The sequence below is a fragment of the Sinocyclocheilus anshuiensis genome, unplaced genomic scaffold (genome assembly GCF_001515605.1).
Source record: "Sinocyclocheilus anshuiensis isolate Anshui unplaced genomic scaffold, SAMN03320099.WGS_v1.1 scaffold880, whole genome shotgun sequence".
NCBI lineage: Eukaryota > Metazoa > Chordata > Actinopteri > Cypriniformes > Cyprinidae > Sinocyclocheilus > Sinocyclocheilus anshuiensis.
This window is the reverse complement of record NW_015548254.1, coordinates 604178-615184: the sequence shown is the minus strand read 5'-3', so window position 1 is coordinate 615184 and position 11007 is coordinate 604178. Positions and strand designations below refer to the sequence as shown.

At 39.9% G+C, this 11007-nt stretch overlaps 3 protein-coding genes across 5 annotated transcripts in view; 1 reads left to right on the top strand and 2 right to left on the bottom strand.

The window, feature by feature from the left end:
• Positions 1 to 3263, bottom strand: part of LOC107655386 (complement C3-like) — a 29611-nt gene extending 26348 nt beyond the window's left edge. Inside the window, exons 1-2 of the mRNA XM_016442853.1 lie at positions 3141 to 3263; positions 2824 to 2850 (exon numbers count right to left, since the gene is read on the bottom strand). Coding sequence (XP_016298339.1) covers positions 2824 to 2850; positions 3141 to 3217 — 104 coding nt within the window. The 5' untranslated portion in view covers positions 3218 to 3263. The remainder of the gene's footprint in view (positions 1 to 2823; positions 2851 to 3140) is intronic.
• A 1494-nt stretch (positions 3264 to 4757) lies between these two features.
• LOC107655383 (coiled-coil domain-containing protein 130 homolog) lies at positions 4758 to 9794 on the bottom strand. Of its 3 annotated transcripts, none has more exons than XM_016442849.1 (10): positions 9717 to 9794; positions 9236 to 9293; positions 7239 to 7292; positions 7054 to 7136; positions 6912 to 6967; positions 6725 to 6785; positions 6487 to 6629; positions 5905 to 6077; positions 5681 to 5819; positions 4758 to 5429 (listed from the first exon to the last, which is right to left on the bottom strand). In XM_016442849.1, the coding sequence occupies exons 2-10, from the start codon at positions 9236 to 9238 to the stop codon at positions 4972 to 4974; spliced, it is 1170 nt and encodes a 389-aa protein (XP_016298335.1). In that variant the 5' UTR covers positions 9239 to 9293; positions 9717 to 9794; the 3' UTR covers positions 4758 to 4971. The 3 variants fall into 3 exon arrangements, with proteins under 3 accessions (XP_016298335.1, XP_016298336.1, XP_016298337.1); XM_016442850.1 differs by having other exon boundaries at positions 9236 to 9290; positions 9717 to 9786; XM_016442851.1 differs by lacking the exons at positions 9236 to 9293; positions 9717 to 9794 and adding an exon at positions 8048 to 8105.
• The window catches only part of LOC107655385 (persephin-like), an 8331-nt gene continuing 7106 nt past the window's right edge, over positions 9783 to 11007 (top strand). The window contains exon 1 of the mRNA XM_016442852.1: positions 9783 to 9848. The gene's annotated coding sequence lies outside the window, so the exon portion shown is untranslated. The remainder of the gene's footprint in view (positions 9849 to 11007) is intronic.

The window sequence follows — 11007 nt, the reverse complement described above, 5'->3', positions numbered from 1 at the left end:
CTTGGGAAAATCAACCCATGGCAACAGTTTAAAAGTAGCCCAATTCTGTGGAAAAAATGCAGACTTGGCAACCCTGCATCCAACAAGAGCTACCGGAGTCAGCTTTGACTGATCACAGGTCGAGAATAAGGAGAGATGACTGACAAGACCATGCTGGAGTATCTTGTAAGATGTCCTCCCTTTACACAGAGTGCGTGTGATTGCGAAATCGAAAGTGAAAGTAAACAGCGCGAATGCTCATTCAAAAATATTTAAATACACCGCATCCTGAGAGCGGCTCCCTGATGCTCCAAAATTATATACAATATTAGAATGTTTAAAAGAGTGGACACGAAAATCACGGGATCAAAACACATGTTGCGGGAGCAGGCGGCAATGGTCGGAGATTCAGCAGGAGTGGGATTAAGAAAACAGCCGAATCCCGGACATTTTGCGCAATTAAGAAATCCCGGCTGAACGCATTTTTGTAGGTCCAAAAAGAGGACATGCCCGGGGAAAAGAGGACGTATGGTCACCCTAATTTATAATCTATTGCTAATTGATGTATTCTTTTTAAAGTAGCATATGGAACATATTTTCTGCCTCATTCTGTGACAAGAAGCCACATCAGATCACAAAAGGAAGCATTTGACTGGTGTTGTGTGAGTAAAAAGTTTATAATGTTCTCTTTTGTTGGACAACAGGTTTAGAAATGTGAATACAAGGGAGGTTTAGCTTTAGGCATTTTAATTTAAGCATGTTTAGCTTAGTTAACGGAAGGCTACCTGCTGCCATCAGAGCAAGTGTAATTACTGCATTCACGCACTCCTCGGATGCTCTCATTTCCAGAATGAAAGTACCATTTTCTCAACATCCCTGATCTCGGTGAGATTCAGCCATAGGTGGCACTCTAGCATCACCAGGCTGGCCATGGTCTTGCCAATAGCCTGAGCCGTTGCTTTCATGGCACGCAGATCCAGATTTTGATCCTGGCCAGACTCGTCCATAGACCGGAGAAGTTTGGCCTGAAACACCTGGAGAATTGCCATTGAATGCAGCGCCGAGCCGGCCTGACCGGCCGCTGCATATTCTTTATTGGCCAGGGCTGAGGTAGTCCTGCAGGGCTTCGATGGATGCGCTGCGCGAGCTTTCAGTCCAAGGGCGAATGGCGGACACAGGTGGGCGGCGACTGCCTCTTCCAGAGGGGGAAGTCCGCTGTATCCTCTCTCTTCAGCGCCGTCAACAGTGGTGAGACCAGCTGAAGAGGATGAGCTTGCACATGCCGAATAGGGGGCGCGCCACGTCTTGGTCAGTTCTTCATGAACTGCAGGCAAGAATGGAAAGGGCCGCTGGTATGAATATCGCTGACGGCATCCTTTCAGGAACCACTCGTCGAGCAGGCCATGGGCGGGCTCAACCCAGGCCAACCACTCCAAGCCGATATCCTCCACCGCCTTAGAAAGAACGTGGATCAGCTTGCTGTCCGCGTTTGGCCATGCTGAGCGAGAAGAGGGCAGGGCGTCACAATCTTCGCCGTAACACTCCCACTCTTCTGTATCCGACACCGTCAAAGATACAGATTCGCCGATAGTAATCTCTTCCTCCGAGGTGCCGAAGGAAACCAAGCCGCTCGCAGCAGAAGAAGGGCAATGAACTTCCTGCGTGAAGAACACTGACGGCTCAGTGAGGCGTGGGGAGGGCGGGGCACACGGGCGCCGAGCCGACGTGACATCGCTCGAACCCGCTGTCAGAATCCCGCTGCTCCGCTGTTTCTTTCTCTCGGTGGAAGGCGGCTTCATTAAAGGCGGCGACCTGCGAGCGAAGACTGGCGAGGCTCATGCTTTCGCAATGAAAGCATGTACCCCCAAGCGAGCGCAGCCTCTGCGTGGGCGATGCCCAGACAAGCGACGCACTCTCTGTGCCAGTCAGACTCAAGCAGGGGATCCCTGCACGAGTCACACTCGCTGCACGACATTTGAAGCAACGCGTGCTTGGAAATTTGCTCTTTTATTCAGCCTGATAGCCGCAGGGGAAGGCGTCTGCACCACTTCCTCGGCGAGCATAGACAGCTTCTTTCCTTCTTCCGTCCAGTGTCAGCGAAGAGATGATCCTTGTCGCTGGAGGAGAATATTCTGATGAAATGGCGCTCTGAGCCGACTTATATAGGGGTCGGCTCCGCCCATTCTGGTGGGCTAGAGCGCCATTGGTTTGTGCAGCTACACAAACGTGAACAAATAAGGCTTCAGCATTAGTGTAAACAGGAGTTTCCCCATACACAACATGAGAGAATGTTTGAAAGGGAACCATCATTTCATATTTACCAAGAAAGGATTATTATGGTAAACAAAATTATGGTTCCCCAAAAAACTAATTTGCATAGTTCGGAGCTAATGGAGTACCCATGGCAGTTCCATGTGTTTGAAAGTAAAAGTCATTGTCAAACAAAAGTAAATTTTCGTCAAAACAAGCATAATCATCTCAGTGATAAATTCGACAGGTTAATCAGAATTATCAGAATTTATATTAAAAAAAAAGTGATAGCTTACAAACCCTCCTTATGAGGGATAGATGTATATAAAGAGGAGACATCTAGTGTTACCAACCAATCATTTTCTTCAATCTGTATTGATTGTGTTTTAGCCAAAAAAAATCCATCAAATACACAAAATAATGATCTTTAAAAAAGCATCATATGACCCCTTTAATGAAAGAGGGAAGGTTTTCTACACAAGGCTGCAGATGATAATCAATAAACTGAGAAACATTTTTCAGTTTTTTGTACATTGATCCGGAATCTGTGTAGTAACTTTAAGGGCATAGGACAGAGGACAGTTGTGTACTTACGTTGGAGAATGGTCGATGACCGGATCACTGTAAACACAGATAACACACTCAGTTACAGATGAACCCAGCATGAACCACTTTTTGATTTTAAACACAATTTTATATCCGACTATTTCTATAAAAATTTCACAAAATTGTCTCAGAAGCACAAAATACACAACACAAAATATATATTTTTTCTATTCTAATACACTATTCACATGCTAGGTCCCCAGACTGTCCTATTGCTGTTCATTTGACAAGATAAACACATTATAAATCAATGTTGAGAAGAAAAGTACAATTTGTATACATTATTAATAAAATATTAAACGCACTGTCTTTGAAAGGAAGACCGGCCATCTGAAATGTGACAGAGCAATGCCGTCCATAACAGCAGTGGAAAGAGCATCATCCTGCTGGACTGAACTCCAAGTATGTCAGAGCCAACAGCAGGAGAGCTGAAATACCCCAAATATCCCTCCCACTAACCCACAACACCGTCATCTCCAAACTTTGAGAAACTCTTGTGTAACGTTTGCTTTATTCTAAACAAACAGATGGCCAGATATCTGACAAAATTCAAACGAATTCAGGCTTTTCAGAATTATAAAGAACTCTTACTTCAACTATTGTCAACAAAATGCTGTTAAATGTAGATTTTTATATTTTCCCAAGAAAATTTGAGCAGCGTTCTCCTAAGGAGGGTGTTTCTGAGTTGTTTGCAATGTGCGTTGCATTCTCAGCGTTGCCGCAAGGGGCGATGTAGACCTTAAGCTGCGTCCCAAATGATGCACTATACACTATGCACTCAACCATGTAGTGTATGATTATATAAGGTTATTGTGTCATTCATAATTGGAATCTAATAGCTTCTCCCCCTTTGCTATGTAATTAAAGCTGCGACAGTTGAGTGCATGAAGTGTCCAACATTCCACACTTCGTTTTTTCGATTATTTAAGTGCATCATCAGGGTTTTAAAGTGCACTTTTTCTTTTTGGAATTTTCAGTGTGAATGCACTACTTGCATTATTTATACTACAAAGCATCATAGAATAGTGCAAGTACGCAATTTGGGACACACCTTTAGTCAGGTTAGATGCCATATTTAATTTAATGCAGGTGAAAACCAGGGATAGACTACAGTTTTACATTGGCACTGTATAAAGGTCCTACATCACATAATTTTCACAACTTAGAATTTTCAGAACTGTTTTATTGACATCGTTTTCAACTAAAAACGGAAACTTGTGTGTTTTGGCTGTGGTTTTTTGAGGGCCTGAAAACGCCAACTTTTGAAAAAATGGGTTTCAAAGTGCAAGTTTTGAAAACGATACCGTTATTGTCTCTGTGTAAACTACAAAAACCCCAATTTGTGCACTTCAAGCACAACTGCATACTTGTTCAGGCAGTAGGCATGTGCGAGTACATACTTGAAGAATGCATTTGTAATGAAGTGTTTCATTACAAAGTGGCATCGTCAACTACTGGCCTGACATGCATAATACAGCATTTTAATTGTTTTCACAGATCTGTGTGAATGGGGATTTTGACAATGTTGTCATCCTATGCAAAACTTTTCAAAAAATGCAAAGGAAAAACTTTTTCATTATTGTTACATTGTCATGCAAATGTACATCCAGTGTGCTTATATGCACACTATTTACTTGCGAAAAACAGTATGTGAAAAGAGTAGTATGTTCGAATACATATTCATGAAACAGTAGGTGAAAAGTACTACTGTTTCCGCAGAGATTCTGGAGTGTGCATTTGATGGATCCATGAGGCCAATAGAGGAAATGTGAATGGCAGTAAAGCGACACAACTGACAGAAAAAGTCACATGATAATATGGTGGATGTAGTATGTCTGTATTTCTTTCATACTACACATATTCTACATTAAAATGTGTTTCTCATCAAAATTAGTACCTTCTTGGTATGTGATTTTGGGCTCCAACTCTAACACCTTTTGTCCCGGGGTTTATGACTGCATTTGCAGGGAGTAAAACAACAAGCTCAATGCTCAAAGCTTGAAAGTTGAAAAAGAAAACCCTGACACACTCTTCAATATGGAAGAGTTTATTTTTTGGTAAATAATGACTAATTGTTTAATATACATGTTGATACTGTAGGATTTACAGCTATGTAATTTCAACTTCTGGTCTAAATCAGACCTCACTGCCCGAGTCAGAGTCACTGTAATCTGCAACCAGAGACTTTCCAGCACACAAGTCAAAGCCTTTGTCCTCCTCTGAGGGGCTTCCTTTATGTGTCTCTGAAGTGCAGCTGTGAGTGTTTGTGTCTGTGCTTGAATTCATGTTATTTGTGAGAGGAGAAAGTGAGTCCGTGGGGTTTGTGTCTACAGCTGATGAGTTAGCAGCAGGGGACGAGCTGGAGGTCACAATGCCAGCGGTTTCAGTCTTGCTGCTTTCTGACTTCCTGCGTACCAGGATGTGCGAACTGGGTGTCTTAGAGCTGAGTGCTTTAGCCACAGCTGCTCCTCGACCCTGCTGGCCTAACTTTTGCAAGAGGCTCCCAGCGGCTCCCCCTGCTGCTGAAGATGGGCTAATGAACCAGGAACGAGAAGATATCTGTAGCCTTTTCGACTGCTGTCTGTCATCATATGCTGAAAGACAAAAAGATTTATCCGGATCCTCGGATCCTCAATTATAAGCAATAATAGATGTATAAAAATAGCAACAAAAAAAAAAGTATAACCATAGTCAAATAAATTCAAAATATATATTTATATAATTGAATAAAATAATACAATTTAAAAATAAATTCAAAATAAACACTTTTTTTTTTACTTAAAAGGGGTGAAGATTCATTCATCAATCAATAACTTAAAAAATTAAACAGATGGGTCAAACTCACAGTCAGGACTCTGGAAGGTGAGCAGTGATGCCAGTTTCTTATCTTCTTCTCTTTCCGGTAACAAGGGGATTGACAGACCAGTCCTCATTCGCACTGCATTGTCTTTCTCCTCCTCCTCAGCAATCACTTTCTTCTCAGACTGTATTTGCAAACCACAAATAGATTAAAACGCAAACATTTCATTACAGATGCAAATCCGCTGCAGTGGGCAACAAGTAACTCACCCTGAACTTCCTGCGGAGGGCACTGTTAAGCTGAAAGTCGTCTTTCCACCCGGACTGCTGCTCTTGAAGCTCATTGAGAGACGGGATGGCGGCACGTAACTTTTCTTTATCCTTTCCTCCGTGATCTAATTTAAACATGGCGTCCGTCTCCAGTTTCTCTTTCTCACTGTGCTCTGTAGAAGAAAACAGCATAATGCGCCTTAATTTCCTGATGACTTACATCCATTAACAGCAATTCATGATTTACAGTGGGTACGGAAAGTATTCAGACCCCCTTCAATTTTTCACTCTTTGTTATATTGCAGCCATTTTGGCTGCAATATAACAAAGAGTGAAAAATTGAAGGGGGTCTGAATACTTTCCGTACCCACTGTAAATGTCTTTTTCTTCATATTATGCATACTAAAACATTTGAAAGAATATTGAAAATATCAAAATGAATACTGATGACAGAAAATTTTGATGATGGACAGACAGACGGACGGATAGAGAGACCGATAGATGAACTTGTAAACAGATAGACAGACAGATATAGACAGACAGACAGACAGACAGATAGGCATAAAACATGAGTTTTCACACCAGTAGTGAGTATCTGCTCGTTCTCAGCCATGTCCCATCTTTCTTCCTTCCTTTGGGCTCCACTTACGATGACATAATCACAGGTGGCCGGGTCTGTCTGCATCTCTATGTAGTTCACACACAGATGGCACTTCATCCTGAACCTGTGGAACACAAACCTACAGGTTAAGATATGCTGCCTTGCAATATACGAACTGATCATGAAACTGAACTGTAGGAGATCAGGATGCTACATCACCTGTATATTGGAGTTGTGTAGTAATTGCCCACTTTTTTCTTCTCCGCGTTGTATCGAACCCCTGTAAAGACAGAATAACTAAATATATACACATGAATACAACTGACAAACTATGTACATTTTACATGCTACACACTGCAGAAATAGTATGAGTAGTACAGTATTATGCACAATATCAAAGTCGTACCCATGCCAATATGATTCTTACAGCCATCACACCAAATATTATACGGCATCTCAAATCTAAAAACACAAAACACAGACTGTCAGCACATGTGAATCAAAAAACAGTGACAGAATTCACAACACACTAAATGATTGTGTATTACCGGATGATGAGGATGCCCTGAGACAGTTTCCTGGCCCGCTCCCGCAGCGGGTGCGTTTTCCAGTAGCCATTGATAGAACCATGCTGTTATGAGAGCATGAGATATATATTTCAGGAAGAATGTTTCTAATATACAGTTTTGCAAAACAGAACCCAGAAAAATGAGATAATATTTGTCATTCTCACCTTGGCTGGATCAAAATCAGGAGGGTAGTACTTGTTTACTCCTTTACGTTCACCCTAAAACAGAGAACAAACATTAACATGATAATTTTGTAATAACAGAACCAGCGTGTTATTATTATTAACTACAACTAAAACTATTAAAGGGGACATAACACACACAGTTTCTGCCAATCTCATGTCAATCTTGAGAACCTATAGAGTAGTATTGCATCCTTCATATCTCCGAAGAGTCTTTAGTTTTATGAGATTTATAAAAGACAGATACAGCTGTACCGCTTCTCTCTTCCGGGACAAGTGCCCATACAAGGAATTCCGCCCTTTATGACTTCATGCAGGGCCATACTCGAAAAAAACTTTCCGAAAGTTATACGAACCCTGAAGGAGTGTATTTGGCACAGAAATACTCCATCATACATCCAACTCATTTACTTTGGCCATGTTTAGCATGAGAATCCAACTCTTTAACCGTGTAAGCAACTCAAAATGCATGAAATTGCATTAGACCTCCCATTTAAAAACTATTTTCTGTAATTGAAATAAAATATAAATATTAGATTAAAAAAAAAACCTTAGTCACAAAACCTAAGCATGTTGCCTTGGAAACTAACTGAAATAAATAAATTTAAGCTGAAGCACTAAAATTACTAAAACTAAACTTGAAATAAAAATGTATTCAAGCTATATTTATATATATTTATATATAAACAAAACTAATAAAAATTAAAAACTAAAAATTACTAAAACTAAAATGAAAATGGAAACAATAAATACTATATAGGCCTAAATAATATAATATAATACATTCATACCATCTTGCTGGTTTAAGATCAGTTCCAGGTGATTTTAGGATCAATAAGATTAGAACTGCTGGGAAAACATGACAGAGAAAAATTCACATTATTACATATCATAAGTATTCTTTATATATCAGATTATTAGACTCATAACTCTTACAAAAATACGATGGTAATACTTTTTTCGGACATGGTGTTATAATATATAAATATGGCAAGAATGCTTCCTAACACTGGAACGCTGCTCTTGCATTCCTGCCCAGAGCAGACAAGCCCTATATGGGCTGGACGGGAGACCCGCTGGAGACGGAATGCAACACGGCTTCGGTAAGGTCATCCATACCTTAAACACCCCTGAGAAATGACCCCGAACAAACACACTTCTCACCTGTCCTGAGCAGATACACATATTTTATTCTGTTTGTAAAAACTTAACCAGGTGTTTGTCTGTAAACCACCAGGCGCATATGAGAAAATGTGTTGTTTTAAGTGCAGATTTTGCAAATATGATTTCTAAAATTAATAAAAGTGTGACATCTTTTAGGATTTTTCATAAATAAATCATAAAAGAATGAGCTTCTATTATGAATTAACCTTTATATCCCACTCTGACTAAAATCTGATTTTATTTTATAATTTTTATTTTTTTTCTTCTTAGTATAATTACAACATTTTGTCTGGGAAACGTGTTAAAGGGGTCATATGATGCTGCTAAAAAGAACATTATTTTGCCATACTCGAAAAAAACTTTCCGAAAGTTATACGAACCCTGAAGGAGTGTATTTGGCACAGAAATACTCCATCATACATCCAACTCATTTACTTTGGCCATGTTTAGCATGAGAATCCAACTCTTTAACCGTGTAAGCAACTCAAAATGCATGAAATTGCATTAGACCTCCCATTTAAAAACTATTTTCTGTAATTGAAATAAAATATAAATATTAGATTAAAAAAAAAACCTTAGTCACAAAACCTAAGCATGTTGCCTTGGAAACTAACTGAAATAAATAAATTTAAGCTGAAGCACTAAAATTACTAAAACTAAACTTGAAATAAAAATGTATTCAAGCTATATTTATATATATTTATATATAAACAAAACTAATAAAAATTAAAAACTAAAAATTACTAAAACTAAAATGAAAATGGAAACAATAAATACTATATAGGCCTAAATAATATAATATAATACATTCATACCATCTTGCTGGTTTAAGATCAGTTCCAGGTGATTTTAGGATCAATAAGATTAGAACTGCTGGGAAAACATGACAGAGAAAAATTCACATTATTACATATCATAAGTATTCTTTATATATCAGATTATTAGACTCATAACTCTTACAAAAATACGATGGTAATACTTTTTTCGGACATGGTGTTATAATATATAAATATGGCAATCATTCTGCACCACAGTATAACGTATAACAGTACTAGTTACTTAAATCGACAGTGGGAAAAATTAAAACGTGATAAAATTGCAATAAAACGCAAATTAACTACAAATGGCATGAATGTGATCAGCTGATACACGATATGCCTAAATTGGCCAAAACAATTCGAACAGGACCGAAACAACAAACACTGCGCAGTTTTTGTATCATTTCCACTAATAATCATAGATTCATGTCAACAATATGAAGTAAATAAAAGTAATTTCGTGCGTTAAGATACTGACCAAACAGCCGTCTGCGTAAACAGCGTCTGCGTTTCCTCGTCACCTCACGTCACGTCGCGCTGGAGGTGTTTACGTGCGTCAACAGCGCCGCCTGATGAGCGGAGGACGACGATTTAGAAATACGTCTGACAGGTAACTTTAAATCTGTTTATAAGTTTCTAAAAACTTATAGGATTCAATATTATTACACAAATAAGATATTTGAACAACGGGAAAACCCTCTAAGATGGAAAACTCCTGTGTGAGTCAATCGTGAGGTGTAAATAACATGCTGTCATCTGTTGGCTCACACCATGTTTGCCAGTTGGGATTTCACTCGCAGGTGGGCATTTTCCCGCCAGTGAGGGATAGTGGAACATCTCTGGAGTTTGTCTTCTGTGAATATGTAGCCAGGTGGACAGAAAAACTTGGACATGTGAGGCTTTTTCCAATCCAGGAATGGAAAGCGTACATGAGATGAGACAAACAGGTTACTAAATACCATTTTGACAAACCAAAAAGCATTTAGTAACTAGTTTGTAATGACTCGATAGTGAATATAACCACCGTAAACACTCAAAGGTAAGTGCTGGTCCAGTGTGATGGAGGGATGTTGAGAAAGGTGTGAGTGGATGAGGAGTGATGGAGGAGGCTGGAGCTTCTAGTGCACTGGTCAGATTTACAGCATGAACAGCCCTTGCCTGGCGAGTTTGAGATTCCCCACTAATTCCCACAGAATGCTTCCTAACACTGGAACGCTGCTCTTGCATTCCTGCCCAGAGCAGACAAGCCCTATATGGGCTGGACGGGAGACCCGCTGGAGACGGAATGCAACACGGCTTCGGTAAGGTCATCCATACCTTAAACACCCCTGAGAAATGACCCCGAACAAACACACTTCTCACCTGTCCTGAGCAGATACACATATTTTATTCTGTTTGTAAAAACTTAACCAGGTGTTTGTCTGTAAACCACCAGGCGCATATGAGAAAATGTGTTGTTTTAAGTGCAGATTTTGCAAATATGATTTCTAAAATTAATAAAAGTGTGACATCTTTTAGGATTTTTCATAAATAAATCATAAAAGAATGAGCTTCTATTTCTGGAATACAGAACATTGTAAATACAACTTAACCACTGATTTCTAGTCGTGTCCATTTTTGGAAGGTTTCGCTTTCACAACGAAACACAGCGATACACACGGCGGCCTTGAGTGAGCAGAGGCCGGGGGATAAAGTGAGGAACGGCCGGAGGGCTGAGTGAGCAGAGGCGGCGGATTCGACGAAGGAGCGTCCGGAGGGCTTGCGGCAAC

Coding starts and splice junctions, on each gene's coding strand:
- LOC107655383 (XM_016442849.1), bottom strand. Junction 5,820..5,904: donor CCCTCCGCAGGAAGTTCAGG/GTGAGTTACTTG, acceptor TTGCAAATACAG/TCTGAGAAGAAAGTGATTGC. Junction 5,430..5,680: donor CACCTTCCAGAGTCCTGACT/GTGAGTTTGACC, acceptor TTTGTCTTTCAG/CATATGATGACAGACAGCAG.